Here is a 26795-nt window from a genome sequence, read left to right as displayed (position 1 = left end):
AAGCTTGCAAACAAAAGTTTGCAAAAAAAAAGTCTGTGAAAGTTACTAAAGCCTAGTAGCCTGTGTTTTCATGCTGGTTGTGAAGAAGTAAACCCCCTTCGTCACAAGCAGTGTAAGAACGCATCGATGACAGAGGAGGGATGGAATACTCCAATGTATTCTAATGTATACTCGCCTGAACAGAATTCTTGATCGCCTATGGTGAGCAGGCAAGCTTGTAGATACAATGCTGTGTTAACAACTGTACACAACAGTGTATTTTAAAAACTTCAGGGACCCTCTTCTACATTGACGGCTTCATCACAGAAGCCCTGCACGTCGCAGAAGATTCTGGGATGCAAATTCATGTATATAGAATTGTGGCTCAGGGTGTAGAGTGGGGAGAGAATGAGATATCGTCTTAAGACCTAGCCAGTGCTCGCCTGTGACTACCTGTTGCTCTGCAGGGAAACCTGCCCGTTGTGACTGATCTAGTGAAGAAACTCTCAGCAGTTTCCAACGAACCCTTGTATGTTCCATGAATGGGATTTTGGCAGGTACCTTGCAGCGTCTTAGCACTGCAAGTGATACTCAGTACCGTATTTTTTGCTCTATAAGACTCACTTTTTCCCTCCTAAAAAGTAAGGGGAAATGTGTGTGTGTCTTATGGAGCGAATGCAGGCTGCGCAGCTATCCCAGAAGCCAGAACGGTAAGAGGGATCGCTGTGCAGTGATTCCTCTTGCTGTTCTGGCTTCTGAGATTCAGAATATTTTTTTTTCTTGTTTTCCTCCTCCAAAAACTAGGTGCGTCTTATGGTCTGGTGCGTCTTATAGAGCGGAAAATACGGTACTTGCCAAAATTCACTCTACCTGCCTATTAAAGTATAGGAACCCTATCCTCTGTTGCATAGGGTGCATAGGGTGATTCTATGTCTGCTCCCCCCTCACATCCTGCAAATGTTTTGCACTGCAAAGACCATCTGCCCCAGCCACCTTGGCCAATCGTCAGGGATTATGGGAGCTGTAGTCCACAGTATCTGGAGGACATCAGGTTGAGGAAAGATGTTCCAAGTATGAATGGTGTCCATTGTGAAATCGTTCTTGTTATGTACTGAAGTTCTCACCCTGGGCCAGCAGGGGGATACTGTAGATAGTTATGCAAATAAGGGATTGAAAGTGACGTTCAGTGATTGGATAGTTTTAGGAAATTGTTACAGTTACGTTGTACTGGAGCTCTATATAAGCAGGCTGACTGAACCCTTCAGTTCAGTTCTGTTCTGGCCTCTGAATAAACAAGAGCTGTTTGAAGAATCGCTGTGTCGTCTGATATGTTCACCCACAACTTAACAGTTCTTACTTGCTCCAGTTCTATAGGTTGAAGCACAAAGAGACAAAACAAAAATTTCCTCTTCCTTTGCTTCTAAGTACCCATTGGGTTCTGTTCTAACTACATTCATTTCCACAGGTCTCCACTATTTGCCAGAAAGTTGGAGCGGAAGATTAGGGCTCCTAATTAACTTGATGGAAATATTTTGAAGTAGCCAAAGCTAAGTCCTCTGAAAAATATTGTTTCTCTGATTTTGAGGGTGGAAAATATATAAGGCTAGGGGTGCACAGTTAATCACTGAGCAACATTATGAAGTTACTCATTTTTAGTCCTTGTTTCCTTTTTTAAAAAGCAAACCACTGGCGTGCAACATTGCTGAAAAACAGTTATTACCAGTGGTAATGGAGGCGACGGGAAGTTTGATGTACTTTAAGAAGATTTATTTTCAAAATACATGAGTTGTTCTTGTTAGTTTTATATCTTTGTAACAAATGATGTAAATGTACATCATTGTGTTTTGTTGGTGCGTAAGAAAAAGAGAAAAGAAAAACAGTTATTACCAGTGGTAGCAAATGCAATTCCGGAGGAGCAAAATCAATATTCCCTCTTTCCACAAACCAGCTGATCAGCAACAGGATGAGGAGCTGCCTGACCTGCAGATCTTAATTACCACCAGTTCTATTCCAACAGTGATAATTAAATCTTGTTTTCTCAGCAGTTACTTTCCATACCAGCTAAAAAATAACTAGCCTGGGTCATGTGCTTGCTGGCAGACAGCACCTTGCAAGAGAGCTTGCCACGAGCAGCTAGCTGTGTAGTGGTCTGGGGCAGTGGGGGACCTACATTTTGGGGGCCCTGAAGCTTGAATAATAATAATAATAATAATAATAATAATAATAATAATAATATAATATAATAATAATAATAATTTTTTATTTATACCCCGCCCATCTGGGGTATAAATAAATATTTTCTGGGTGGATTCCAACAGAATATTAAAATACAATAGTCTATTAAACATTAAAAGCTTCCCTAAACAGGTCTGCCTTCAGATGCCTTCTGAAAGTCTGGTAGTTGTTTTTCTCTTTGACATCTGGTGGGAGGGCGTTCCACAGGGCGGGTGCCACTACTGAGAAGGCCCTCTGCCTGGTTCCCTGTAACTTGGCATCTCGCATTGAGGGAACCGCCAGAAGGCCCTTGGAGCTGGACCTCAGTGTCCGGGCTGAACGATGGGGGTGGAGACACCCCTTCAGGTATACAGGACCGAAGCCGTTTAGGGCTTTAAAGGTCAGCACCAACACTTTGAATTGTGCTCGGAAACATACTGGGAGCCAATGCAGATCTCTCAGAACCGGTGTTATGTGGTCCCGGTGGCCACTCCCAGTCACCAGTCTAGCTGCCGCATTCTGGATTAGTTGTAGTTTCCGGGTCACCTTCAAAGATAGCCCCACATAGAGCACATTGCAGTAGTCTAAGCAAGAGATAACTAGAGCATGCACCACTCAGGCAAGACAGTCCACGGGCAGGTAGGGTCTCAGCCTGCATACCAGATGGAGCTGATAAACAGCTACCCTGGACACAGAATTGACCTGCGCCTCCATGGACAGCTGTGAGTCCAAAATGACTCCCAGGCTGCGCACCTGGTCCTTCAGGGGCACAGTTACCCCATTCAGGACCAGGGAGTTCTCCACACTTGCCTGCCTCCTGTCCCCCCAGAAACAGTACTTCTGTCTTGTCAGGATTCAACCCCAATCTGTTAGCCGCCATCCATCCTTCAGCCGCCTCCAGACACTCACACAGGACCTTCACCGCCTTCAGTGGTTCTGAACTATTAGGGGGGCTCCTTCGCAACCAGCAACGAGGTCTGGGTAACCCCTCTTACCTTCTTCAGTGGGATTGTTCCATGACAGATTGGCATACCTGCACAACATCTGTGCTGCTGACTCTCAAACTTTGGGGTTGTTGAAATATATATATAACACACACACAAAAATCATTTTGAGTTGTGTGACCTATTTTTTGTGTGGACTAAAGTTGCTTATGTGGCCCCTCCAGGATAAGGGGCCCAGAAAGCTTGATTAGTTTCCTAGTAGATCCACCCTTGGGATTGGGGTCATGGGGAGTTGGAGACCCATAGCTATTTCTGGAGGACCCCAGAAATTAATTAATTTGCATTTCCATTCTTCATCTGCAGAACTCATGGCGGTTCACAACATCAAAATACAAGATAAAGACACAAAATTTATAATAAAAAGCAAGAATGAACACCGGGGTGGGGGGAACCCCCACAAACCAATAACCCCCCCCCCCTCCAGATCAGAACAGATGAGATTCTTGCCGTTATGCTCCAGAATGAAGAATTTCAGTGAGTTGCAGCAAGATGAAGTGAAACTTTTTACATCAGAGTCACAGGGGTCAGAAAGGGGTGACCGTAGCAAAATATTAATGTTTATGCCACATGTTTCCCTGAGATACATAATACAGCTGTATAAACTTCTGGTTTTTGCCGCAGCTGTTTCAGTGAGTCGCTTAAATCGGCGGAACGGAAAGCAAAAGAGATGTTGCATTAAAGTCATGACTGAGAGGGCAGCGTCCCAAGGCCACATTGGCTGGCGGATTGCTTGGCACTCTGAAAGCAGGAAGAGGTGGGACCTGGTGGAGGAAGGCAGGAGACCCTAGTAGCAAATCTTTACCTGTCAGGATGTGGGGAGGGCAGAGCCTGGTACTTATTGGGCATAACACATAGCAGATGTCCTCAAGCCTTCTGCTTTGGCACTGGCCCCCTTGCCCTTAGTTGACATCTTCCCCAGAGAACCCGAAAAGGAGAAGAAAACCCTGCAGGTTTGAGCCAGACTCGGAGAACCCTACTGAGCGCCTTTAAAATGCCGCAAACCCCGTTCTCGTAGCGCTGTAGGTGGGGAGGGAATGAACCCCTTCAGTTTTGGGTCTACTTTCTTGCATCTCTTGGCTCAATTTCATATGCAGATGGGAGCCCCGTGGGAAAGAGGTCAAGGTGGGGGAGGAACTGGAGGAGGGAGCCAAAAAATCGATGCAGCAATAGAGCAGCCATCTTGCCAGGTGATCAGTTTGGGCATCTTGCAAGACCAGCCTGTCATGCCTCCTCCCACCAGGTGGGTAGGAAGAGAAAGGGAAAGAAGGAGTGTTGGGGCGGGGGCAGTTGTCTCCACCCACTTTTGGTCTTAGCTCCACCTACTTATGGCTCTGGCTCCGCCCACTGCTGGCTCCTGCTCTGCCCACCGTTGCCATGCATTCCCTGACACATTGCCACCAATGGAATGGAGCTCTTCATTGAAGCCCCTGTCATAAGTATTGTCGTTGTTAAGTTGTGGGTGAACATATCAGATGACACAGCGATTCTTCAAACAGCTCTTGTTTATTCATAGGCCAGAACGGAACTGAACTGAAGGGTTCAGCCAGCCTGCTTATACAGTGGTACATCGGGTTAAGTACTTAATTCGTTCTGGAGGTCTGTACTTAACCTGAAACTGTTCTTAACCTGAAGCACCACTTTAGCTAATAGGGCCTCCCGCTGCTGCCGCACCGCCGGAGCACGATTTCTGTTCTCATCCTGAAGCAAACTTCTTAACCTGAAGCACTGTTTCTGGGTTAGCAGAGTCTGTAACCTGAAGCGTATGTAACCTGAAGCGTCTGTAACCCGAGGTACCACTGTATAGAGCTCCACTAGAACGCAACAGTACCAATTTCTGTAACTATCCAATCACTGAACGTCACTTTCAATCCCTTATTTGCATATGTGGACCTGAGTGAAAACTATCTACAGTATCCCCCTGCTGGCCCAGGGTGAGAACTTCAGTACATAACAGTTGTGGCGTTTTGGGACTGCCAGCGGACTCCAGAGTCTTCCCCCCCCCCCACCCCGGAAAACAATGTGTTTTAATGTTATGCCTCCCCTGGGGTTCATTGCAGGAACCCAGGCAGAATATATCTTGGTGGCTCATAAGCCAGATATGTCTTCTGGCAGGCTTGAATGCTTGGACTGATGGGCAAGTCAAGAGAAGGAAGTGGGAACAGAAAAGCTGTTTCTTGGGCCAGAGCTCCAAGGGACACACTCCCTTCTGGGCAAGCTGCTAAGGGCTACATGCTAATGGTGCGTGGAGCCAGAGGCAAAAATAGGCCCAGCAGCAGCTGCAAATGTTACCTTTGTCCCCATGGCTTGTTTGCACACACAATCGCTCACCCCTCTCTGCCCTCCGTCCAGATTAGGGACACCTTTTCAGCTAGCAAAAGCTTCCTGGTGCAGAGCAGGGCTAGCGATTAGTGTGGCTTCTGGAGAAGGCTCCAAGGGCCAGATAGAGAGGCCTGGGGGCCACATTCAGCCCCTGGTCCTCAGGTTCCTCATCTTTGGCCTCTATGATCTGTATCAGGAGGAGGAGGAGGAGGGGCCCATGTTGCTAATATCGTATCATTACGGAGAATCCTGACTCATTATACTAGATGAATTCTGGAAAGCATTGTAGCTCTGCTGTTCCTCACAAAGCAATCCCACGAATTCCAATTAACTTCAATGTAGTAAATTGCAATTGTTCCGGAGGCAGTTAGCTCGCTGACTCACCCCCACCCCATTTTTCTTTTTTTCCCTCTTTAGGAGCTGCACACAGAGCCCTTTAATGCTGCAACTTGACAGATGCTTTTTAAATGTGGTTTCTGCCCAATTTGCAGCTTGTCTCCAACGTTTCGCTCTCACCACCCCGCCGGATTATGTGCCTCCTTTTCTTGTTCCTTCGTGGGAGCGAGCTGGAACGAATTTCTCCTTCCTAACATCCATCTTGCTCATATATATATATATATATATATATATATATATATATATATATAGGATCCCAAAAGAAGTTATAAAGTTCGCTTCTCACAGAGCCTACTCAATCAGCCGTGGCTGTGATTCTGACCAGGCCTTTTTAAAAAGAGGTTTGCATGTTGGCAGCCAGCACTTCCTGGAGTCTTCCCAGTTCTCATTACTGTGATCAGCCAGAGCTTTATTTGCTTGTTTAACACTTTCCCACCACTGCAAGGAATGCGAGTACAGGGACACAAGAATGGGGGTGTTCCAGTTAAATTTAACTAGCATCATGTACACGCTGTATTTTAAAACCCAACTTCAGGCAAGCCAGGGAAGAAAGTCTTTGTCTAGGTATGTGTGCGCCTGTGGAGAGTGGGTGCTGCAAATTTTGCGGAACCGGAAGTCTTTAAGAGGGACCACCAAAAGCCAGTGTGGTGTAGTGGTTAAGAACGGTAGACTTGTAATCTGGTGAACCGGGTTCGCTTCCCCGCTCCTCCACATGCAGCTGCTGGGTGACCTTGGGCTAGTCACACTTCTCTCTGAAGTCTCTCAGCCCCACTCACCTCACAGAGTGGGGGAGGAAGGGAAAGGAGAATGTTAGCCGCTTTGAGACTCCTTCGGGTAGTGATAAAGCGGGATATCAAATTCAAACTCTTCTTCTAGCTCTCTGCATACTGGAAGGTAATTTGTTGATGAGGGCCTGCCTTCAAGATTGCATCGTCAAATACTGTATCCAGCTTGATACCTGGTAAAAACTTGCACATGTTTTTGGTTTGCTTAACCAATTATTCTGGCTGCAAAGTGTGATTTTTTATTTTTTTTTGCAAGAATGTTTGCGTTGCGAGAACTTGAGCTGGGCGATATATCGATATATCACCCGAAATCTGTTTGAATTACGATATCGGTTTCATAATTTTGTACCTGGCAAGATATTGCGAATCATGACGTGTGTGTGTGTGTTACGCAAATGTCACAGTGTGGGAAAAATGCTTCTCTTGATTTCTGCAGCCCCCTTAACTCTACCGACTTAGGTCGCCCTTGCCTCCCACAGGAGGAAACAAATCGCAAGAGTGGGCGCTGGCAAAAATCAAGATGCAGGGAAAACAGTGAATCCAGCCAGTGCCTCTGCGTAGATCCATCCTTATTTCAGGCATTGTGATATATCGGTATATCGCGATGCTTAGCTGGTGATATATTGCGAAGTTGGAAACCAGATATCGCCCAGCCCTTGTGAGAACTAAAGAGAGCAATCCGAAGTTCAAGGCGGGTGGTAAAGTCCTCTTTCCTCTGCCTTCTGATTTGCAGCCTCTGGCTTGCGTGAGGGCAGTGGATAGCACATTGCGTTGGGCCAGCAGGATCTGAGTTCAGATCTCTTCTACCAACTTCACGGGTCCTGGTGTCCTCCCTTTAGTTGTTGTCATCGTCGGCATCCATCTGCCTCAAAAAACAATGGAGTACACCTGCAGGGGTGAAGCTAAATGGCTGTGTTAGCAGCATGGAAGTGACCTCCCTGGGGTGCAAGCTTGGGCAGTGTATATGGAGGTCCTGAACTGCCCAGTTGAGAAGACCCCCCTCTCAGCCTCGCTGATGGGGTCCAAAAGACAGGAAAGCAATACATTTGGCACCAGCTTGGCTGCAGGAGTTGCCAGGAGAGAGCGTTCAAGGCGCCATCCAACCGCCTTAGGGACTCCAGTCCGGATTTGTGTCGGGTTTACTCCTTAGCCTTTTGACCAGAAAAATAAAATAAAAACCCATCAGCCAAGCTGTTTCACACCAGTTCTCTCTGTGCCAAGCAAAATCTCCCTGCCACAAAGACAAGTATTTATTCTCCAGCTCAATGATACAGCCCAAGGAGTCTCTGAATGAGCATTCCTTTGGCAACTTCCTGAGGTATTTTGGATAACTTATCCAAAATTATCCCTCCATTCATGCGGGGACTACGAGTGGAGACAGTTCCTAGTGGTGGACGAAGAGCTCGAAAGAACGAAGGTTTTATTTATTATTATGCTGGGAGATAATCAGCCTTGTTGGCTTTGGCTGCCTTTGCTTCGTAGTCACTCATATTACAGGACACTCATTGGAAGCAGGATACAGCGGGCTGCATCATTCATACTCTGAGTAGACCCATTCAAATTGATTGGCATCATTGCCACCATACATAGCTGTCAACTTACAGATTTGAAAATAAGGGACCAGCAGCCTTAAAAATAAGGGATCAACAGCCAAAATAAGGGATTTTCCAAGCACAGGTATGTTCAACTTCTGAGCCCCTCCAAGCCAAAGGCAGAAAGCACAGCCAGCAGCCAAACGAAGCCTCAAGCAGTGGTTTCCACAGTGCAGCAACCCGGCAAAGGGGATGCAGCAAAGAAAACCACCGTCACCTCTCCGCTGGGAAGCGCTGAGCAAAGGCGAGTCCCCAGGCAATGCGGCCGATTTGATCGGCAGAAGGCATGCAAGCTCCATCACCCCCCAGTCGTTCTTAGACTCCTTATTGGGTGAGCAACGTAGTCAAGCAACACAGCTGAAGCGTCCCTCCTCCCTGGCCAGCTGGAAGGGAGGGAGAGGAGCTGCTGCCTTTGAAACCCAGGAAATTTAAGGGACATCATCAGTAAGGGACAGCAGCGGGACACGGTGCTGGGATAAGGGAGTTTCCCGCCAAATAAGGGACGGTTGACAGCTATGATCTGTTCCTTGCGGGGTCAGAAATTAACCATCAAGGGCTTCCCATGCACTTCAGCGGAGGGGGGCTGTCTGACAGCAGGGATCCTTGTCCGCATGCAGAACTGTCCATTGAAATGGATGGGAAAGCCTTGTGTGCGCAGGAGCTTCTTGCTAGCCACAGAACTGAAAATGAGTTGTCTGCTTGGATTCATGCACCCTCCATTGACCACCTTTGCACTGACGTTTTGTTTCCCTTCTTTCTTTTTCTTCCGAATGTTCTTCTTGCAGCCCAAGCCAACAAAGGGAAGAATGCGCATTCACTGCTTGGAGAACGTCGACAAAGCCCTCCAGTTCCTGAAAGAGCAGCGGGTGCATCTCGAAAACATGGGGTCCCATGATATCGTGGACGGGAACCACAGACTAACCCTCGGCCTTATTTGGACTATCATATTGAGGTTCCAGGTAAATCTGAGATCACCTTCCGCCCTTGCCTTTCCCTGCAAGTCACACTCATCGTTCCCAGCTTCCCAGATCATCAGCCTTAGCGGAATCACTTTAGGGCTGCCCTGAATGCATGGTGCATTTTGTTTATAGTTAGTTATACAGGCTGGGGCTGGTTCTTACTTTGAATAGGAAGGGGAGGAAGATTTCTTCATTCCTAAGCTGCGGAACGAAATTAAAATCGCCCCGCACACCTTTGCATGCCTGGGAGCCATGGCGAGAAAGTTCTCACTGGCAACAATAGGAACTTTCTCCCTAAAATACTCCTAGCCGCACTGAGAGCGATGGAAATTCCCATTCTGATAGCAGAGAGTGAAGCCTTCCTATGCACTGATTGCTGCTGCTGCTTCTATTAATAGTTATTTTTCTTTGGTTTCTTATGCATTTTTAAGGACCGTTTTATTTTAAGGATTTTACTGAATTTTGCCTGGTTGAAAACCAGTGCTTCCCAAACTTTTTGGGACTGCTGTCCCCTTGCTTCCATAAACCCATCCCCGGTGCTCCCTACCCTATAAAAAGCACGATTCAAATAGCACTTTGCGCGACCCACAAAAGTAGGTAATAAAATTCCAAACGGCGCATTTATTCAAAATCCAGTTGAAGCTATCTAGTTTAATCAATTCAACAAAATTGAGGAGCTTGTTTGCAGAGATACAAGCTTGTCAAAGCTTGGTAACCATTTACATCTCCCAACGACCAAGGCTTGCCTCTTAGTGCCCCCTCCCAGTAATCGCCACCCCCACCCTCAGGTCTGATACCATCTGACTTGGGGAACCACTGTTGTAAACTGTCCTGTGGCTTGTGCAAAGGGAGATACATCAATAATCTGAAATAATAATGTATTTCGAGTAAGACCAACACCCCCCCCACACACACACCTGTAATTAATTAAGGAAAAAGACAAAGGTGTAGCCCTGTGATAAACTTTTAGCATTTTGTGCCACAGCAGCATATTTTGGGGTGGGGGTCAGAGGGGCATCAGCCCTGCTGCCCCCACAACAATAGAACAGGGGGAAGTGCCAGCCCAGGTATGGAGAGGTCTGAGTTGGCAGTGGCAGCACCACAGGTGTTTGTGCCAAACTGCAGCTCCCCTGAGCTCCTTGGTGCCTTGCTATGCCCAGTTCTGGTGAGTGCCAGGAGTGTGTCTCTGCCAGTTCACCACCACTCCTTATAATGTTCAGCCTTTGGGCAGCAGCAGAAGTGGCTCTTTGGGTGGGATGGAACCGCCAATGCTAGTATTCTGGCAGGTGGGCTGCTCCTGCTGATCTGTTTTTGGGGCACCAACCTCCACCCTCCAACTCCCTCCTGGTAAGGAACAGTGACCCACCTGTCAGGAAATCAGTATAAGCCACTTTGGGGAATCCAGTTTATTTCTCCCTCTTGCCCTTCAGAGAGAATATCCTTCAACCTCTCCCCACGGGGCATTCCTTCTCAGCACTTTGTTATGCAGATCAGGGCCGTGATTTCCTACGGAGCTAAGGCTACAGTTCACAAAGATTTATGAGGGAGCTGAACCTGCTGGAGTTTATAGGCAGAAACCAAAGTTCCGCACTTTGAAATCTGTGGGGCTTGTGTACTTTATCTGGGCTAGGTCATATTCATGCTTTGTGAAGCATGCTCCTTTAAAAGTGGAAGTAGCCAGCTCTGTTCATGATATTATTTTGTACGTATATAGGGGAGGAAACCTTCAGATTGTTTTGGAATCCGGTGCATGCTTGCTGTCTTCATCTTTGGCGATCACTCGTAGCCGAGTAAGATTGTCTACCATAAACACGGTTTTAACAATGAGTCCGTAAGTGACTGTGGAGGCCAATTCTGGATCCACACGTCCTTCCACAGTGGAGACATTGGTTTCTGGGTGGGAGCTGATCATGGTGTGGATTTGCCAAGCGTACCTTCCTCTTAGCACGTTTCTCCAACGTGTGTGTGTGTGCATGTTCACGTGCTGGTTCTTATAGTCTCCTACTCTTCAGTTGCTTCGGCAACAGTGTTCTCTCAGAAAGTTTGAATGCTGCCGAAAATAAGTTGTGGGTAGACATATCAGACGACACAGCGATTCTTCCAACAGCTCTTGTTTATTCACAGGCCAGAACAGAACTGAACTGAAGGGTTCAGTTAGCCTGCTTATATAGAGCTCCAGTACAACGTAACTGTAACAGTTTTCTAAAACTATCCAATCACTGAACGTCACTTTCAATCCCTTATTTGCATAACTATCTACAGTAACCCCCTGCTGGCCCAGGGTGAGAACTTCAGTACATAACAAATAGGCTGGGGGGAAATTGATTTGCTGATCCATGTGTTGCATTGCAGATCCAAGACATCAGTGTTGAAACAGAAGACAACAAAGAGAAGAAGTCTGCGAAAGATGCACTGCTACTATGGTGCCAGATGAAGACAGCCGGGTGAGTTTTGACCCAGTAGTCCTCTAGGCAATGCTGGGGGAGCCTCTCAAGTCTTGTGCTCTCTCAGTGTTTAAGACTACAACTCCCATCAACTGGAAGGGGTTGATGGGAGTTGTAGTCCAAAGCATCCAGAGGTCACCAGGCTCGGGGAGGCTGCTGCGCATTTGAAACACACAGGCCTCAATCTCTCCTTAAGTGCAGGGTCCCGAGTTAATGAACAGCTTCCCTTAAGGCAAATTGGTGTGCAAGCAGGGAGCAAGACTTTCTTCTCCAGGGCAGCGCCATAACCTGTGCTGTCCTGCAGACAATATGGGCCAACAGAGGTCGTTTTTGTGAATACAGTGGCTCAGAACAACACTTAACAGGGCCGGCACTAAGATACGGAACTTAGGGGCCGAATGCTTTACAGAAGTTGTGCGTTTAAAATGGCTGCCTTCTCAGAAGCCTCCGAGGCTGTCGCTCTGCGGCAGACCACATGCATTGCATGCAAAACGCCACAGGTTCAATCCCTGCCATCTTCAGGTGGGGATTGGTGGACCCTGTCTGAATCTCCGATATGCATTATCGACTGATTCATAGACTGGGCCCAGCTTCCCACAATCATCTGTGGTGGAGAATGTAACCTGATGGATCCACTTCCATTTTCAAACCTTGACACTGAAACCCAGACCTGGTAGAGAGACCAGGACATGTGCACCCTAATTTGCCCTTAATAATGCCGTTGGCCCCAGCCTCCTCTGTCACATGTCCCCCTCAGAAATTTGTCCAGGTGTAAATGTGGCCTTTGGAGGTTTCTCCATCCCCATTCGAGAACCACCTCCCCATCTCCTTGCTTCCTAGTTTTGGCACCGATTGGTCAACCTGCTGGGCTGCCCAAGTCGTGCTGCAGGTTTTGAGGCCTGGTTCCCACCCCCTGCTTGTATCCTAGCCTGCCATTCGGTCGCCAGAACGGCTCCATTTCCTTGACAGACGCCTTCCCCGCCTCTCCCCTGCCACCTGCGGCAACCCCGTGCTTCTTAATTTTTATTTATTTGTTTGCAAAGATGTCTACCCCTCCAGCACGAAGGAGATGAAACGCCGCGGGGGTGAACCTCATAAAACTCAACAGCAAAAATTACATTTGTTAAACTAGTGCCAAATGCATCACAGATTCAGTAGGTCATATTTATAAGACATTATAATAGCCACAGGGGTTGCCTGGGTAGACAGGTGAGTGTTAAGCAGGCCCCCAATGATAATTTTGGAAGTACCTGCAGGGACTTTATTTTTATTTTTTGGTAAAGAAAATTATAATTATTATAATTTAATACCCGCCCTTCACCCTAAGGTTTCGGCTATTAAAACACAATGTTAACATTAAAACACAACATTGCACAATATTAAAAACTGTTGGAAACAATTTCAAATTACAGAAATAAAGTGGGCCCTAGCAATATGCATCTCAAGTGTCAAAGGTCAGGGCGTCTCTTCAGTATTTGCTGAATGAGGGTGCTGGATTCATCCCCATGGGAAGAAAGTTCCACAACTTAGGGGCCACCACAGAGAATGCCCCTCCCAGGCCTCCATTCGCTGAGATTCTGAAGGTGGTGTAACAACCAAGAGGGCATCCACCTTCGATCTTAGCACCCGGGAAGCAGATTAAAATGAGGTGCCACTACTCCTATCTTGATTTTTTTTTAAAAAAACACCCTGTGGGTGCCAGCACAAGATGGCTGCCATGGGTAGCAAAAAAAAAAAAAAAAAAAGGTTACGGAAAACATTAGATAGCTACCTGCCTGATTTTCATGGGAAGCATATTCCAAAAGGTCACACTAAATGTCCTGGTCTTTTTATTTTATTTTTTAAAATGCATTTATTTTATTTGATCTCTTACGCATTCTTCACCACAAGGTCCCAGGGTGGGTCGTTACAATAAAGCATACAATTATAAAACAAACAAAACCGCTACAACAATAAAAACCAGTGTAAAAGTAATTCCGCATATGAAAACAACGCAAACATTTTAAAACAATTCCGACTGTATAAACTGTGACCGCAGACTAGGACAGGAACGTAGAGCTGTGCTGGATGAGGCCAATGGCCCACCTAGTCCAGCATCCTGTTCTTACAGTGGCCAACCACAGTGCCTGCGAGGAACCAGCAAGCGGGATTTGAATACGAGCCTTCAACCCTCCTGTGCTTTCCAGCAACTGGTGTTCGGAAACATTGATGCTTCCGACCACAGAGGCAGAGCGATGGCCATCATCCATCATAATCAGTAGCCATTGATCGGCTTTACAGATGCGAGATGAACCTCAGGAGCTTACAGTGCTGTTAAAGTATCTCTCCCAAGGATCAAATGACTGGGCAGCGGAATAATAGGCAAGGTGTTCCCCTCTGGCTATCCAACTGAGGCCTCTGAGGATCTCCCATCTTAGTAATAGTTCTGTTCCCCTAGGTGTCAGTAAGTCCATTATCTATTCCATATCTGAAACCTCCGCATCTTTTTTTAAAAAGAGGAATTGCCAGCGAGTTCTCCAGGAGGGCGTTTCCCGTTTTGCCTTCTGCAGTTCCACTTAAAAATGGTAACCCGAAGGCTGCTTGAGCGCAACCTTTTTTCCTGCTAACTCAACGCCTCTCATTATTCATATCTCTGAGCCTTAATCCTATACTGATGGAGTTTTCTTTGTTTTCTTTCTCTCCCCCCCCCCACCCTTCCATCTTTGGTTCTTTTGTTGTGCCAGCTATCCCAACGTCAACATTCACAACTTCACCACCAGCTGGAGGGACGGCATGGCTTTCAACGCGCTAATCCATAAACACAGGTGGGCACTTGTCGGAGACGGTGATGAAGTTTTTAAGCTCTGGACCAGCGGATGCAGAATCGCAACTCATGGCGCAGCCACAGTGCTGGCTCCCCTCTTCCAGAACAGCTGCCTCGCATCACCTTTTTCTCTGTGCAAAAGACTTCGCTTCTACTCCCTTTGTTGCCGCAACGGACCAATCCTGTGCATGTAGACATGGAGGCAAATCCTACTGCATTCAGTGGGGCTTACTCCCAGCGAAGCATTCATTGGATTGATTTCTAAGTACCGTATTTTTCGCTCTATAGGACGCACTTTTTCCCCTCCAAAAATTAAGGGGAAATGTGTGTCCTATGGAGCGAATGCAGGCTCCTTGGCTTCAGTGATAGCAAGGCGAAGTCTCCGAAACGCAGAGGGAGCGCTCCCTCCGCGCTCCGGAGGCTTCGTGTTGCTTTTGCTGAAGCCAGGAGAGTCTTGCTCTCCCGGCTTCAGCGAAAGGAACCTGAAGCCTCCGGAGCGCAGCAGGAACTCGCGCTGCGCTCCAAAGGCTTCAGGGATAGCTGCCTGAAGCCTCCAGAGTGCAGCGGGAGGTCCCACTGCACTCCGGAGGGTTCGGGTTCCTTTCGTTGAAGCCAAGAGAGCAAGATTCTCCTGGCTTCAGCAGAGAGGGAGAGCTGCACAGCACCCCTTCAGCCAAGCGGGAGGAGAAATGGAAGGGACTCCGTTTCTCCTGCCGCTTTGCTGAAGGGGCGCTGAGCAGAGAGGGGGGTAATTTTTTTTCTTGTTCTCCCCCTCTAAAACAAGGTGCGTCCAATGGTAGGGTGCATCCTATAGAGCGAAAAATACAGTATATCCTGCACTGGCTCAGGGTTTATCCCTTTTTTACCCTTCCTTCTCTGTCTCTCTGCTGTCCCGCCTGAAATTGCAGTGTAAGCTCCTGGAGGCAGGGACTGAATTTTACTCGCCTTGCTCTGGAACTGACCTTGTAACACTTTGCATTCGTATTTACAAAAGTAATGTGAGCCCTGCTCAGGGAGAATGGTGCTCACAACTGCGGCTTTGTTGGTTGTTGCATGCGGTAGCAGTTTCCTCCGCCGAAAAAACAAGCCGCTCTTCTGATTGAAGAGTGGATTGCCTCTTCAGCAGTGGGGAAGCAGTTGCCTGGGAAACGAGGAAGAACCCGTCTTGCTCTCTGCAAGGTTCCTTACCATCTCTCATACACACCCTCTTGAAACCCTGTCCTCTATGTAGAGACTAGAAATCTGTAGCCAATCATTGGCTTGCGGGGGGGGGGGGAGCCTTTTCTTGTACAATAATACTTTGGGGTACAGACGCTTCAGGTTGCGTTTTTTCAGGTTACAGACCGCCGAAATCCGGAAGTACCGGAACGGATTACTTCCGGGTTTCGGCAGTTGCGCATGCACAGAAGCACTACATCGCACTTTGCACATGCACAGAAGCGCCAAATTGCAACCCGCGCGTGCGCAGACAAGCAACTGCGGGTTGCAAATGTGCATCCTGCACGGATCACGTTCGCAACCTGAGCATCCACTGTATACACAACCTTTTCCCTTCCAGCTAAGGGGAATCTCTGCCCCTCATTGTTATTTGCCCACACCTACTCCTGGTGCGGGATGCAGCTGCCGCTGTGGGTTAAACCACAGAGCCAAGGACTTGCCAATCAGAAGGTCGGCAGTTCGAATCCCCGCGACGGGGTGAGCTCCCGTTGCTCGGTCCCTGCTCCTGCCCACCTAGCAGTTCGAAAACACGTCAAAGTGCAAGTAGATAAATAGGTACCGCTCCGGCGGGAAGGTAAACGGCGTTTCCGTGCGCTACTCTGGTTCGCCAGAAGCGGCTTAGTCATGCTGGCCACATGACCCGGAAGCTGTACGCCGGCTCCCTCGGCCTGTAAAGCGAGATGAGCGCCGCAACCCCAGAGTGGGACACGACTGGACCTAATGGTCAGGGGTCCCTTTACCTTTACCTTACACCTGGTGCATGCTCCCCCCCATACCTCTTCGCCTGCTGCACATGTTCATGTCTCCGTCTCTCGCCTGCCATTCTTTTCCATCTCCCCCTCCCCTCCCGGCTCCCAACATCAGGTTCTCTTCAACCCACATGCTGTTTGGGGCAGCGCTTCACTTCCCCAAGGACTGTGCAGCACAGATGTTTGTCTATGAAAAGTTGGCAACTGTGCACAGTAGCGGATGGCAGAATTGCAGCAACACTGCTGACGGGAGGTCACATAAGCACTGCCTCCCACGACCGACTGCACATCATGTGCAGCTGTGTCCAACCTTTCTAGGAGACTTGGCTCCTGGTCTTTCTGCTTCTGTCGTTCGTATTTCTGACTCAATTAGATCACTTTATGGGAAATGGCGCCAAATGATTTGCATTCTCCTGTTCCTTGCTTAGGCCCGACCTAATTGATTTTGATAAGCTGAAGAAATCAAATGCACACTACAATCTGCAGAACGCTTTTAACCTGGCAGAGCAGCACCTTGGCCTTACTAAACTCCTGGACCCGGAAGGTAAGAGCAGCCTGCCACTGATGCAGCAGTGTGTTCCGTATTCTCCTCTGCCCCCTTCCTCCTGGAGCCTCTTCTCACTACTTGTTGCCCCCTGAAGGAAGAAGTTGGGAAAGGGTTGCTGGAGAATCGAGCAAGATGCAACTTCCCCTAGGGCAGTTGTGGCAATAGGTCAGGCACAGATTGCAAATCCATTCTGCAGATGAGTCAGCCAAGTCACCTAGTTCCCCAACAGCGAGGCCAGCATCTCTCAGCAAATATAATAATAATAATAATAATAATAAATAATAATTTATTATTTATACCCCACCCCGCCCATCTGGCTGAGTTTCCCCAGCCACTCTGGGCAGCTCCCAATCAAGTGTTAAAAACAATACAGCATTAAATATTAAAAACTTCCCTAAACAGGGCTACCTTCAGATGTCTTTTAAAGATAAGATAGCTGCTTATTTCCTTCACATCTGAAGGGAGGGCATTCCACATGGTGGGCGCCACTACCGAGAAGGCCCTCTGCCTGTTTCCGTGTAACCTGACTTCTCGCAGGGAGGGAACCGCCAGAAGGCCCTCGGCGCTGGACCTCAGTTTCCGGGCTGAACGATGGGGGTGGAGACGCTCCTTCAGGTATACAGGACCGAGGCCATTCAGGGCTTTAAAGGCCAGCACCAACACTTTGAATTGTGCTCGGAAACGTACTGGGAGCCAATGCAGATCTCTCAGGACTGGTGTTATGTGGTCCCGGTGGCCACTCCCAGTCACCAGTCTAGCTGCCTTAGTCTGGATTAGTTGTAGTTTCCGGGTCACCTTCAAAGGTAGCCCCACGTAAAGTGCATTGCAATAGTCCAAGCAGGAGATAACTAGAGCATGCACCACTCTGGTGAGACAGTCCACGGGCAGGTAGGGTCTTAGCCTGCGTACCAGATGGAGCTGGTAGACAGCCGTCCTGGACACAGAACTGACCTGCGCCTCATGGACAGCTGCAAGTCCAAAATGACTCCCAGGCTGCGCACCTGGTCCTTCAGGGGCACAGTTACCCCATTCAGGACCAGGGAGTCTCCCACCCCCACCCACCCCCTGGCCCCCCCAAACAGTACTTCTGTCTTGTCAGGATTCAACCTCAATCTGTTAGCCACCATCCATCCTCCAACCGCCTCCAGGCACTCACACAGAACCTTCACCGCCTTCACTGGTTCTGATTTAAAAGAGAGGAAGAGCAAGGTTCTGCTGCCTGGTTCATATTCCGTTGCTGTAGCGTAAGGCCTACACAAAATATGCACATCTATGTAGCAGGGACGGGGAAGCTCTGGCTTCCTTACCATGGCCCTCCAGGGATCTCTCCCTGGCCCTCAGGACTCTCCCCCAGCCACACACCTTCCCCAAAGACACCCCTCCCTGGCCCTGATTCAACATCATTCTCAGGTGTTTTTGCCTGGCTGGGTTATGTCCTTGAATTCCTCCTGCAATCTAGGATGGAGGATAGAGAGGGGCACCTGAGTATCCACAGAATGAGCCTCCTGCACATTTATAAAATCCATTTCTCCTGCTCCCTTGCGCCCTCTGCTACTGCCAACCACTGGCATGTGGCTCTCAGAAGGTTGCTCAGAAACGAATGTGGCCCTCGGCCTTAAAAAGCTCCCCACCTCTGCCTTTATAGGCAAATCACACCATCCATCGTGAGTAACTTCCAGGCTGGGTGAATGATTCTGTATATATTTTCACTCAGGGAATAAATCTGGACTTCATTTCAAACCCTCAACTCCAGAGCTTTGACATAGGCCAGAAGTAGGATGTTATTCTAAACACAGTGAAGAAGAAGAAGAAGAAGAAAAGCGGCAGCAGACAGGTTTATCTCCTCTCCATCTCCAGTAATGCCTGCAAGAACTTAGTTTGTGCTGTGAAATCACTCCGTGTTTCCCTGCCTCCCACCAGCTGGAGCCAATGGCAAGAAAACCACATCCACCCTGCACAGTTAAAGTGGTATTGTGCCACTTTAAGCAGCCACGGCTTTCCCCCAAAGCATTCTGGGAGCTGTAGTTTGTTAAGGGAGTCGTTAGGGGATCCCTGTTCTTTTCTAGAGCTACAATTTGCAGAGTGGCTTAACCATCATTCCCTCTCCACAGGAAACTCTTGAGAACTGTAGTTCTGTGAGGGGCATAGAGGTCTCCTCACAACTCTCAGCACCTTTAACAACCTCCCAGAATGCTTTGGGGGAAGCCGTGACTGCTTAAAGTGGTATGGTACCACCTTAAATGCGTGGTGTGGATGTGGCCAAAATGGGGGACTCGTTTGAGAGTTAGTGTAACTTAGTGGATTTCTGTATGGTAAGTAAACGCAGCAGGTTGTGACATCAGGAGGCAGGGTAAATTCCTTGAGATACTGCAGGGAGGGAAGAGATAGACTTGCAGCAGAATTTTCTGTTAACATCTTGTTCCAGCTGGATTCTCAGGCCTTACCTACCGTAATCAGGTTGTTGCCAGCATGATGCAAATTGTTTTGGAATCAAGTGCAACTCAATTCTCTGCTGCAGTAACACCATCTTGTTGTTTTTCCCCTCTTCTCTCTCTCCCCTCCTACACCTTAACAGATATCAGTGTTGACCACCCTGATGAAAAGTCCATAATCACCTACGTTGTGACATATTACCACTACTTCAGCAAGATGAAAGCTTTAGCCGTGGAAGGAAAGCGCATTGGAAAGGTTTGCATTCTACAGTTTCATGGGCCTTTGTTCGCAAAACTTTGCTTAGCATTACTGTTTTTGCTGTGTTTTCCTCCTCTAAAACGAAAACACGAGTGACCTACCTCACGCTGGATGCCATAGAACCGTGTATTTTGTGCATTAAGGCCTCATCTACACAGCTGCAAATAAAACGCTTTAAATGGGTTGTAAAGTGCAATGCACAAATGTGGCACAAGATGGCGACAGTGAGCTATGGAAAATTCAGTGTATTTTTCAAAACTTTTTTTAAAAAAGCATTTTCACAGCCTTTTTTATATGTGTGTAGATTCCACCTAAGTCTCAGCTGACACTGGGGCCTGTGAAAGTGGCAGGAAGCCTCTGAGTGACTGTAGCAGCTAGCAGTTTTGCAGAAGCTAAAGCTGCCTACAGGGAGCCTCCTTCCGGCCTTTTCTCTGCAAACATGCCCTCCCGCTGTCAGCCACCAGCCTTTTCCTTGGACTCGGAGTAACAAGGAGCAGCAACTTCCTTTTTTGCTCAGAGCCCTAGATGAAGCTGGGCACTGCCAGTGGAAAATAGTCAAATAAATGGGCAAGTGATAGGACTAAGGCAATCAGTAGGGAACTCTCTGCAGGAGCCTGTGGCAGCTGCTACAGTCACACTGTGGCTTCCTGCCATCCCGAGCGTAGTTCATGGGACCAGGACGCAAACTTGGGATAAAAGCACTTCACAAATATTATGAGTAATATAATCTCGCTGAAGCCCCAGTTTCAAACCTTCTGTGAACTGTTGTTTTGAAAGCGGAATTGTGTGACCGTCTATTCCCCCCTCCCTCCCCCAATCTGGAAGCGCAGACAGAAATAATTTTCCGTTAGCACTCGGAAAGTCACGGCATGCTACATTTTTGCAGGTCAGCTGCTGCTCTGCAGTCAGGAGAGGCGCGTTCTCTGAAGTCATAAGACCCCATCCGTCACGCTCCCCCCGGAGCAACCTGGGATCATGGAAACACGGCTCTTTCTGAGTCAACACTCCTCTCCTACTGTTTCATTGCTTTGCATTGTCAGGAGTCGGTGGTTTTGCCTCGCTGGCTTCTTTTCCAGTCCTGTCCATAGCTGTCAAGCGTCCCTTATTTGGCGGGACAGCCCCTTATCCCAGAGCCATGTCGCGCTGCTGCCCCTTATTGATGAGGCTTTGTTTGGCTGCTGGCTGGGCTTTCTGCCTTTGGCTCGGAGGGGCTCAGAAGTTGAACATACCAGTGCCCGGAAAATCCCTTATTTTGGCTGCTGGTCCCTTATTTTCAAATCTGTAAGTTGACAGCTATGGCCCTGTCTCCTGTCCCCCCACGGGGAGCACTTGTCCTAGGTCCTCAGATGCCCCTTTCTGCCTGCTTGTCCTAGGTGCTTGACAACGCCATCGAAACGGAGAAGATGATTGAGAAGTACGAGTCGCTGGCTTCTGACCTCCTGGAGTGGATTGAGCAAACCATCATCATCCTGAACAACCGCAAGTTTGCCAACTCCCTGGTTGGGGTGCAGCAACAGCTCCAGGCATTCAACACCTACCGCACAGTGGAGAAGCCACCCAAGTAGGCCTCGTCCGACACTGTCCTTTTTCGGGAATTAATCCCAGCTCGATCAAAACAGTTGGGGAGCCTTTAGGCAGTTTGCATCTTCCAGTCCCAGACAATTAGAAGCTAGTTACGCTGCTCGTGTTTCACAAGCCCTCCTTAGTTCATGGTTAGATGCCTTCTGACATTTGCTAAAAACTTCGTTTCTCCTTGTACTACTTCCTCTGTGGTCTCTCCCGCCACCAAATTATTGTCTCCACAAACAGAACTGGTGGTGTGTGTCACGGACATTATTATATGCTGGAGATGATTGCAGTTGTCTCCACTGTAGCATGTAAACAAAAGGGGGTGCAAGCAGTTGCACACACCCACAAAGCAGAAAAGGCGTTGTGGGAAGGAGCAGCTCACTGCAGCCCATGACAATTTATATTTGCGTAGGCGTCCCAAATGTTTAATACAGTACCTTTTATTGGGCAAATACCTGGTATGCCAACAAACAGAAGTGGGAATCATAGTAGCTTATTACTTTTTATGTGTTGAGAAGTTGGCAGGTTTTTGAGTCGCACAGAGCTGTTCCTTTTGGACTGAAGAAGAGCCCTGTGCATCTTGAAAGCTTTCTGCTCTACCAAACACATTAATCGGATGCACGTGTTTTTAATCTGAGGCATTTTGTAATCCGTTTGGCTTTCTTTGGCAACAGTCCAGCAATCACCCTTATATGCCCAAAAGTTGTTCTCAGATAATATTTAGTTAGCTTTTTATCTTACTGATCTTGATTGGGTTGGTTTTGCCAGCCTTATCCTGTTGGTGTTTTGTTTGGGGGTAACGCTGCTCCTGCATTTTACAGGAAACTCTTTTGTATTTACACTCAGAAGTAAATCACACTGAGATCGGTGGCTTACTCCCAGGTAATTTCATACACACTTACCTGGAGAAGTGAGTAAGCTTGTCCTCTGCCCAGGGGCATCAGACATCATAAAAACACCACGACTCACAGGACCTCTAATGTGCCAGGAGCTGGTGCCTCGTTTTCTTCACTGTCAGCAGAGGCCCCAGACACGCACATTCATCGCACACATGGACATTGGAGTGAAGAGGGAAGCCCTCTCTCGCAAAAAAGCTCTATGTACACTCCAGCATATTGTTCAGGATTGAGCCATGTACCTTATCTCACGGTAGCATAACTCAGAGGAAGTTTAAACCGGTGATTTTCAGAGCAATACCCAGAATGTTTATCAAGTTGACTCCGACATGCCTGTTTGAAAATGCACAAATTGTGCAGCATTGAAAAGCAGGATGCGTGCCTCTTGTAAACGCTCGAAGGCTCCGATCCTGCGGCGGAAACCTAGCTGGGCGTTTTGCCGTCAACTGCAGGAATCGCATAGTGAGGCTTCAAATTCACCGGTCAGCAGGCGCGCACAAAGCAGACACTGCGAGAAAAGATTTAATAATAATAATAAAAGCTTGTTCCTTTCATCTGCTGGGAGCTAAATGCAAACGGTCAATCGGCTGACCTGTCCGGATTGTGACATTTGAACCAGCTGTTTCTAGCTGAGCGCATGTGTCTTGCACACAGCAATATAAAATCCGGGAAGGGGGGATTCAAAAAACAAGAACTGTCAACCATATAAAATAGGTAGATCTCGGGACGAAATGTCTGGTCGCTTGCTTTGAGAGATAACGTTTCCCTTTCGGCTCCCCTCGTTTTTTTATCTTCTTTTAGATTCACAGAAAAGGGAAACTTGGAAGTCCTTCTCTTCACCATCCAAAGCAAAATGAGGGCTAATAATCAGAAAGTGTACATGCCCAGGGAAGGGAAACTCATCTCAGATATCAACAAGGTAAATATACAACTTCCTGGATTAATTGTTTTCTGTAGTGTAAGCAGCTGAGATATGGGTACTTTGTGGAATCAGGCCGTTCCATGCAGAGAGTCCTAGGTGGACCAGGGATAGGATTTCTAGCATGCCTTTATTCGTAGTATTCATTTTCTTATTTTAAAAATTACAGACTGCTTTTTTATATATAGAAAGCACCTCTAAATGGTGTAAAACCACCACCACAACAGTGGCTTGGTTTGCATAACACATCCCGGTGGAGTACAGGGTCAGGTTTAAGGTGCTGATTTTGACCTTTAAAGCCCCATGCGGCCTAGGACCCACGTACCTACGGGACCACCTCTCCTGGTATGCCCCGCGGAGGACCTTAAGGTCCACAAATGACAGCATTTTGGAGGTCCCAAGTCGCAAGGTGGTTAGATTGGTCTCAACTAGGGCCAGGGCCTTTTTAGGACTGGCCCCGACTTGGTGGAAAGCTCTGTCACAAGAGACTAGGGCCCTGCATCTTTCCACAGGGCCTGCAAGACAGAGCTGTTCCGCCTGGCCTTTGGTTTGGACTCAGTCTGGCCCTTATGTTTCCCTCCCCTTATGGTTTTGATTTATCAAGTATTTTAAAATGAGGCTGCATTTTAAATTGTATTTTAAATTGGTTCCCCCCCCCCATTATGTTTTTACTGTAATTTTATTGGTGTTAGCTGCCCTGAGCCCGGCTCTAGCCGGGGAGGGTGGGGTATAAATATATATATATTTTTTAATTATTATTATTATTAGGCAACCAAATAATGGACAAATGTGCTTGGTCTCAGAGAGGATGTCCCCTTCTCTGATCCTGTTTGCTCCCTCACCTCACTAAACCAAGGTTTGGCTTCACATGATATCCATACCAGGGCTCATTGTTAAGCTCTCTCTGTAATAGCCACGAACTCCAGCCAAGAACAAGCCTGAAATCGCACACAAGTGCCATATGTGAAATCTCTCCAGGTAGGCCTCCTTGGGGTGGGCATTGCAAAAACGGAGGAGCCACCACTGAAAAGGAGCTGCAACAGTTCAAAAGTGCCCTCTAGGGACACCTTTCCTTGTCTATGTACACATAGCTCCACTAAAGCAACCCCATTTCATAGAATCATAGAATTGCAAAGTTGGAAAGGAACCCCAAGAGCAATCTGGCCCAACCCCCTTCCATGCAGGAATCTCAACTAAAGCATCCATGAAAGAGGGTCACCCAACCTCTGCTTATAAACCTCCAAAAGAGAGTCTGCAACCTGTTAGGATATAGTTCCATTCCACCTTTAGAACAGGCATGGGGAGTTGTTGTATGCCACATGTCTGTTTACTTCCAGCACAGTCTGCTGGGAACATCCGTTGTATATTGCTTTTGCCTATGCTTTTTGCTTGGACAAGAAGAGAGCAGACATGTTTTCTTTGTCCTGAACTATGCCGAATAAAATGCTTGTAAGGGATGTGGGTGGCGCTGTGGGTTAAACCACAGAGCCTAGGACTTGCCGATTAGAAGGTCGGCGGTTCAAATCCCCGCGATGGGGTGAACTCCTGTTGTTCAGTCCTTGCTCCTTCCCATCTAGCAGTTCAAAAGCATGTCAAATGCAAGTAGATAAATAGGTACCGCTCCGGTGGGAAGGTAAACGGCGTTTCCGTGCGCTGCTCTAGTTCGCCAGAAGCGGCTTAGTCATGCTGTACGCCGGCTCCCTCGGCCAATAAAGCGAGATGAGCTCTGCAACCCCAGAGTCGGTCACGACTGGACCTAATAGTCAGGGGTCCCTTTACCTTTACTTAAATATGCCTTACACATGCCTCTGTCTGCCACTTCCATTGTGAAGAGTTATTCACTCTGCTGATTAGAGCGTGCTCACGTTTCTAAAGGCTTCTGAAGCTACAAGTCGCCGATTGATGCTGTTCCAGTGGGCTGGAGCCAGCTGGGGGCCTGCGAGTTGCCCCCGTTTCCTGGACGCATCCTATCAGGGAGACCGTTCCACTGTCAAACAGCTCTTACCATCAGAAAGTTATTTTTGATGTTGAGATGGAATCTCCTTTCTTGTAACTTGAAGCCATCGGTTTGAAACCTACCCTCCAGAGCAGGAGAAAACATGTCGGCTCCCTCTTCCATGTAACAGCCCTTGAGATATTTGAAGGTGGCTATCATGTCTCCTCTTTTCCAGGCTAAACATACTTGGTTCCTTCAACCTTTCCTTGCAGTTTTGATCTCCCGGGGGGACTGCACTTGCTACCCACTGCAGAGCAGAAGTTGCTTCCTATAGGTATCTGGTTGGCCACTGTAAGAAAAGGACGCTGGCATAGATGGTCCGTGGCTTTGATCCAGCAGAGCTTTTCTTATGTTGAGACATGGTGTGCAAGCTACTAGTAAGACCCAATGGATAATGCCTGGCCTGTTGGAATGAGAGAGGCAATTGTGCCCTTCTGTGGCTTCTATTCGCCTCAGTGCAGATAGAACATTGTACCCAGAATTATCTTTCTCAGGTGGATGAGAGAGAACATGAAAAAAGAGCCCTGTTGGACCTCAGGCCAAAGACACTGTCACAAATTCTACTCATATTGATCCAGAGCAGAACTCTGATATATAATTGGCAGAGTAAAAAGTTTAAAAGGTTGCAGGATTCCCCAAAAAATAGATCAGAGGCAATTAGTATTTCATCCAGCAGAGCTTTACTGCTACTGAAGGCAATTGAGCATAATGTTCATAAATCCAATACATTCAGGATTGGCACTGTCCATAAGAAATCCAGTTGCAGCAGATTTAACATACAATAACTTATAATAAGACTAAACCTTAACACTGTATACAGAACACCACACCAGAAGGAAGAGAGATAGAAAAGAGTGAAACCCAGGCTCCTTCTGGCCTTATTATTATAGTCAGCATGACCTTGACAGAAAGAGATAACAGAATCAGTTTAAGCCATTGTACTCAGCTTCTCTGAAGGTATAACCCAAACATCAGGAACCTTCTGCTTGTTTCTTTCACACAGAGCAGCTTCCAGAACCCTCTTGAATTAATTACAATAGGAAAGATCTCTACACATCAGATCAATACTTTCTGTACCAAGCAATGCAAACTGACAGACACATCTGGTCCACCACCCTGTTTTTCCACAGTGGCCAACCAGATACTGATGGGAAGCATGCAAGCAGGACATTAACACAACAGTGCTCTCCCCATCTGCAATTCTCAGCAACGGACACTCTAGCTCAGTTGGTTAGAGCATGGTGCTGATAACACCAAGGCTGTGGGTTCGATCCCCATAGGGCATAGCTGCATATTCCCTGCCAACTCTATGATTCTGTGATAAGGAAGAGGTGACAGAACATCGCCATTAGGGGTCGTCGCCAGTGATAACATTACCTTCCATTAATATCTCAAATTCTCTTTTAAAGCCATCCAAGTTGATGGCCATCATCACTGTGAATAAGCACTTTCTCTTGCCTGTCCTGAAGCCTCCCACATTCATTTTCGTTGGGTGTCTGCACATTCTTGTGTTCTGAAAGAGAGAGGGGGGAGTTTTTAATGTCTGATGTTTTATCGTGCTTTTAATATTCTGTTGGTAGCCGCCCAGAGTGGCTGGGGAAACCCAGTCAGATGGGCGGCATGCAATCGTTGTTGCTGCTGCTGTTATTAGAAGAAAACTTCCCTCAAGCCACTTTCTCCAAGCCGTGTATAATTCTATGCACTTCGATCATGTC

The 26795-nt window shown here is 47.6% G+C and overlaps 1 protein-coding gene across 3 annotated transcripts in view; it reads left to right on the top strand.

Annotated features, from left to right (window-relative positions):
• SPTBN1 (spectrin beta, non-erythrocytic 1) overlaps positions 1-26795 on the top strand; it is a 243782-nt gene that overhangs the window by 152737 nt on the left and 64250 nt on the right. For all 3 annotated transcript variants that reach the window (XM_079968376.1, XM_079968374.1, XM_079968375.1), the window contains 7 exons: positions 9075-9248; positions 11601-11692; positions 14416-14496; positions 16891-17006; positions 19585-19697; positions 21074-21261; positions 22967-23084. In XM_079968376.1, the coding sequence (XP_079824502.1) occupies positions 9075-9248; positions 11601-11692; positions 14416-14496; positions 16891-17006; positions 19585-19697; positions 21074-21261; positions 22967-23084 (882 nt within the window). The remainder of the gene's footprint in view (positions 1-9074; positions 9249-11600; positions 11693-14415; positions 14497-16890; positions 17007-19584; positions 19698-21073; positions 21262-22966; positions 23085-26795) is intronic.

Source organism: Podarcis cretensis, assembly GCF_951804945.1.
Source record: "Podarcis cretensis genome assembly, chromosome: 3".
Taxonomy (NCBI): Eukaryota; Metazoa; Chordata; class Lepidosauria; order Squamata; family Lacertidae; genus Podarcis; species Podarcis cretensis.
This window is presented reverse-complemented; position numbering and strand designations above follow the sequence as displayed.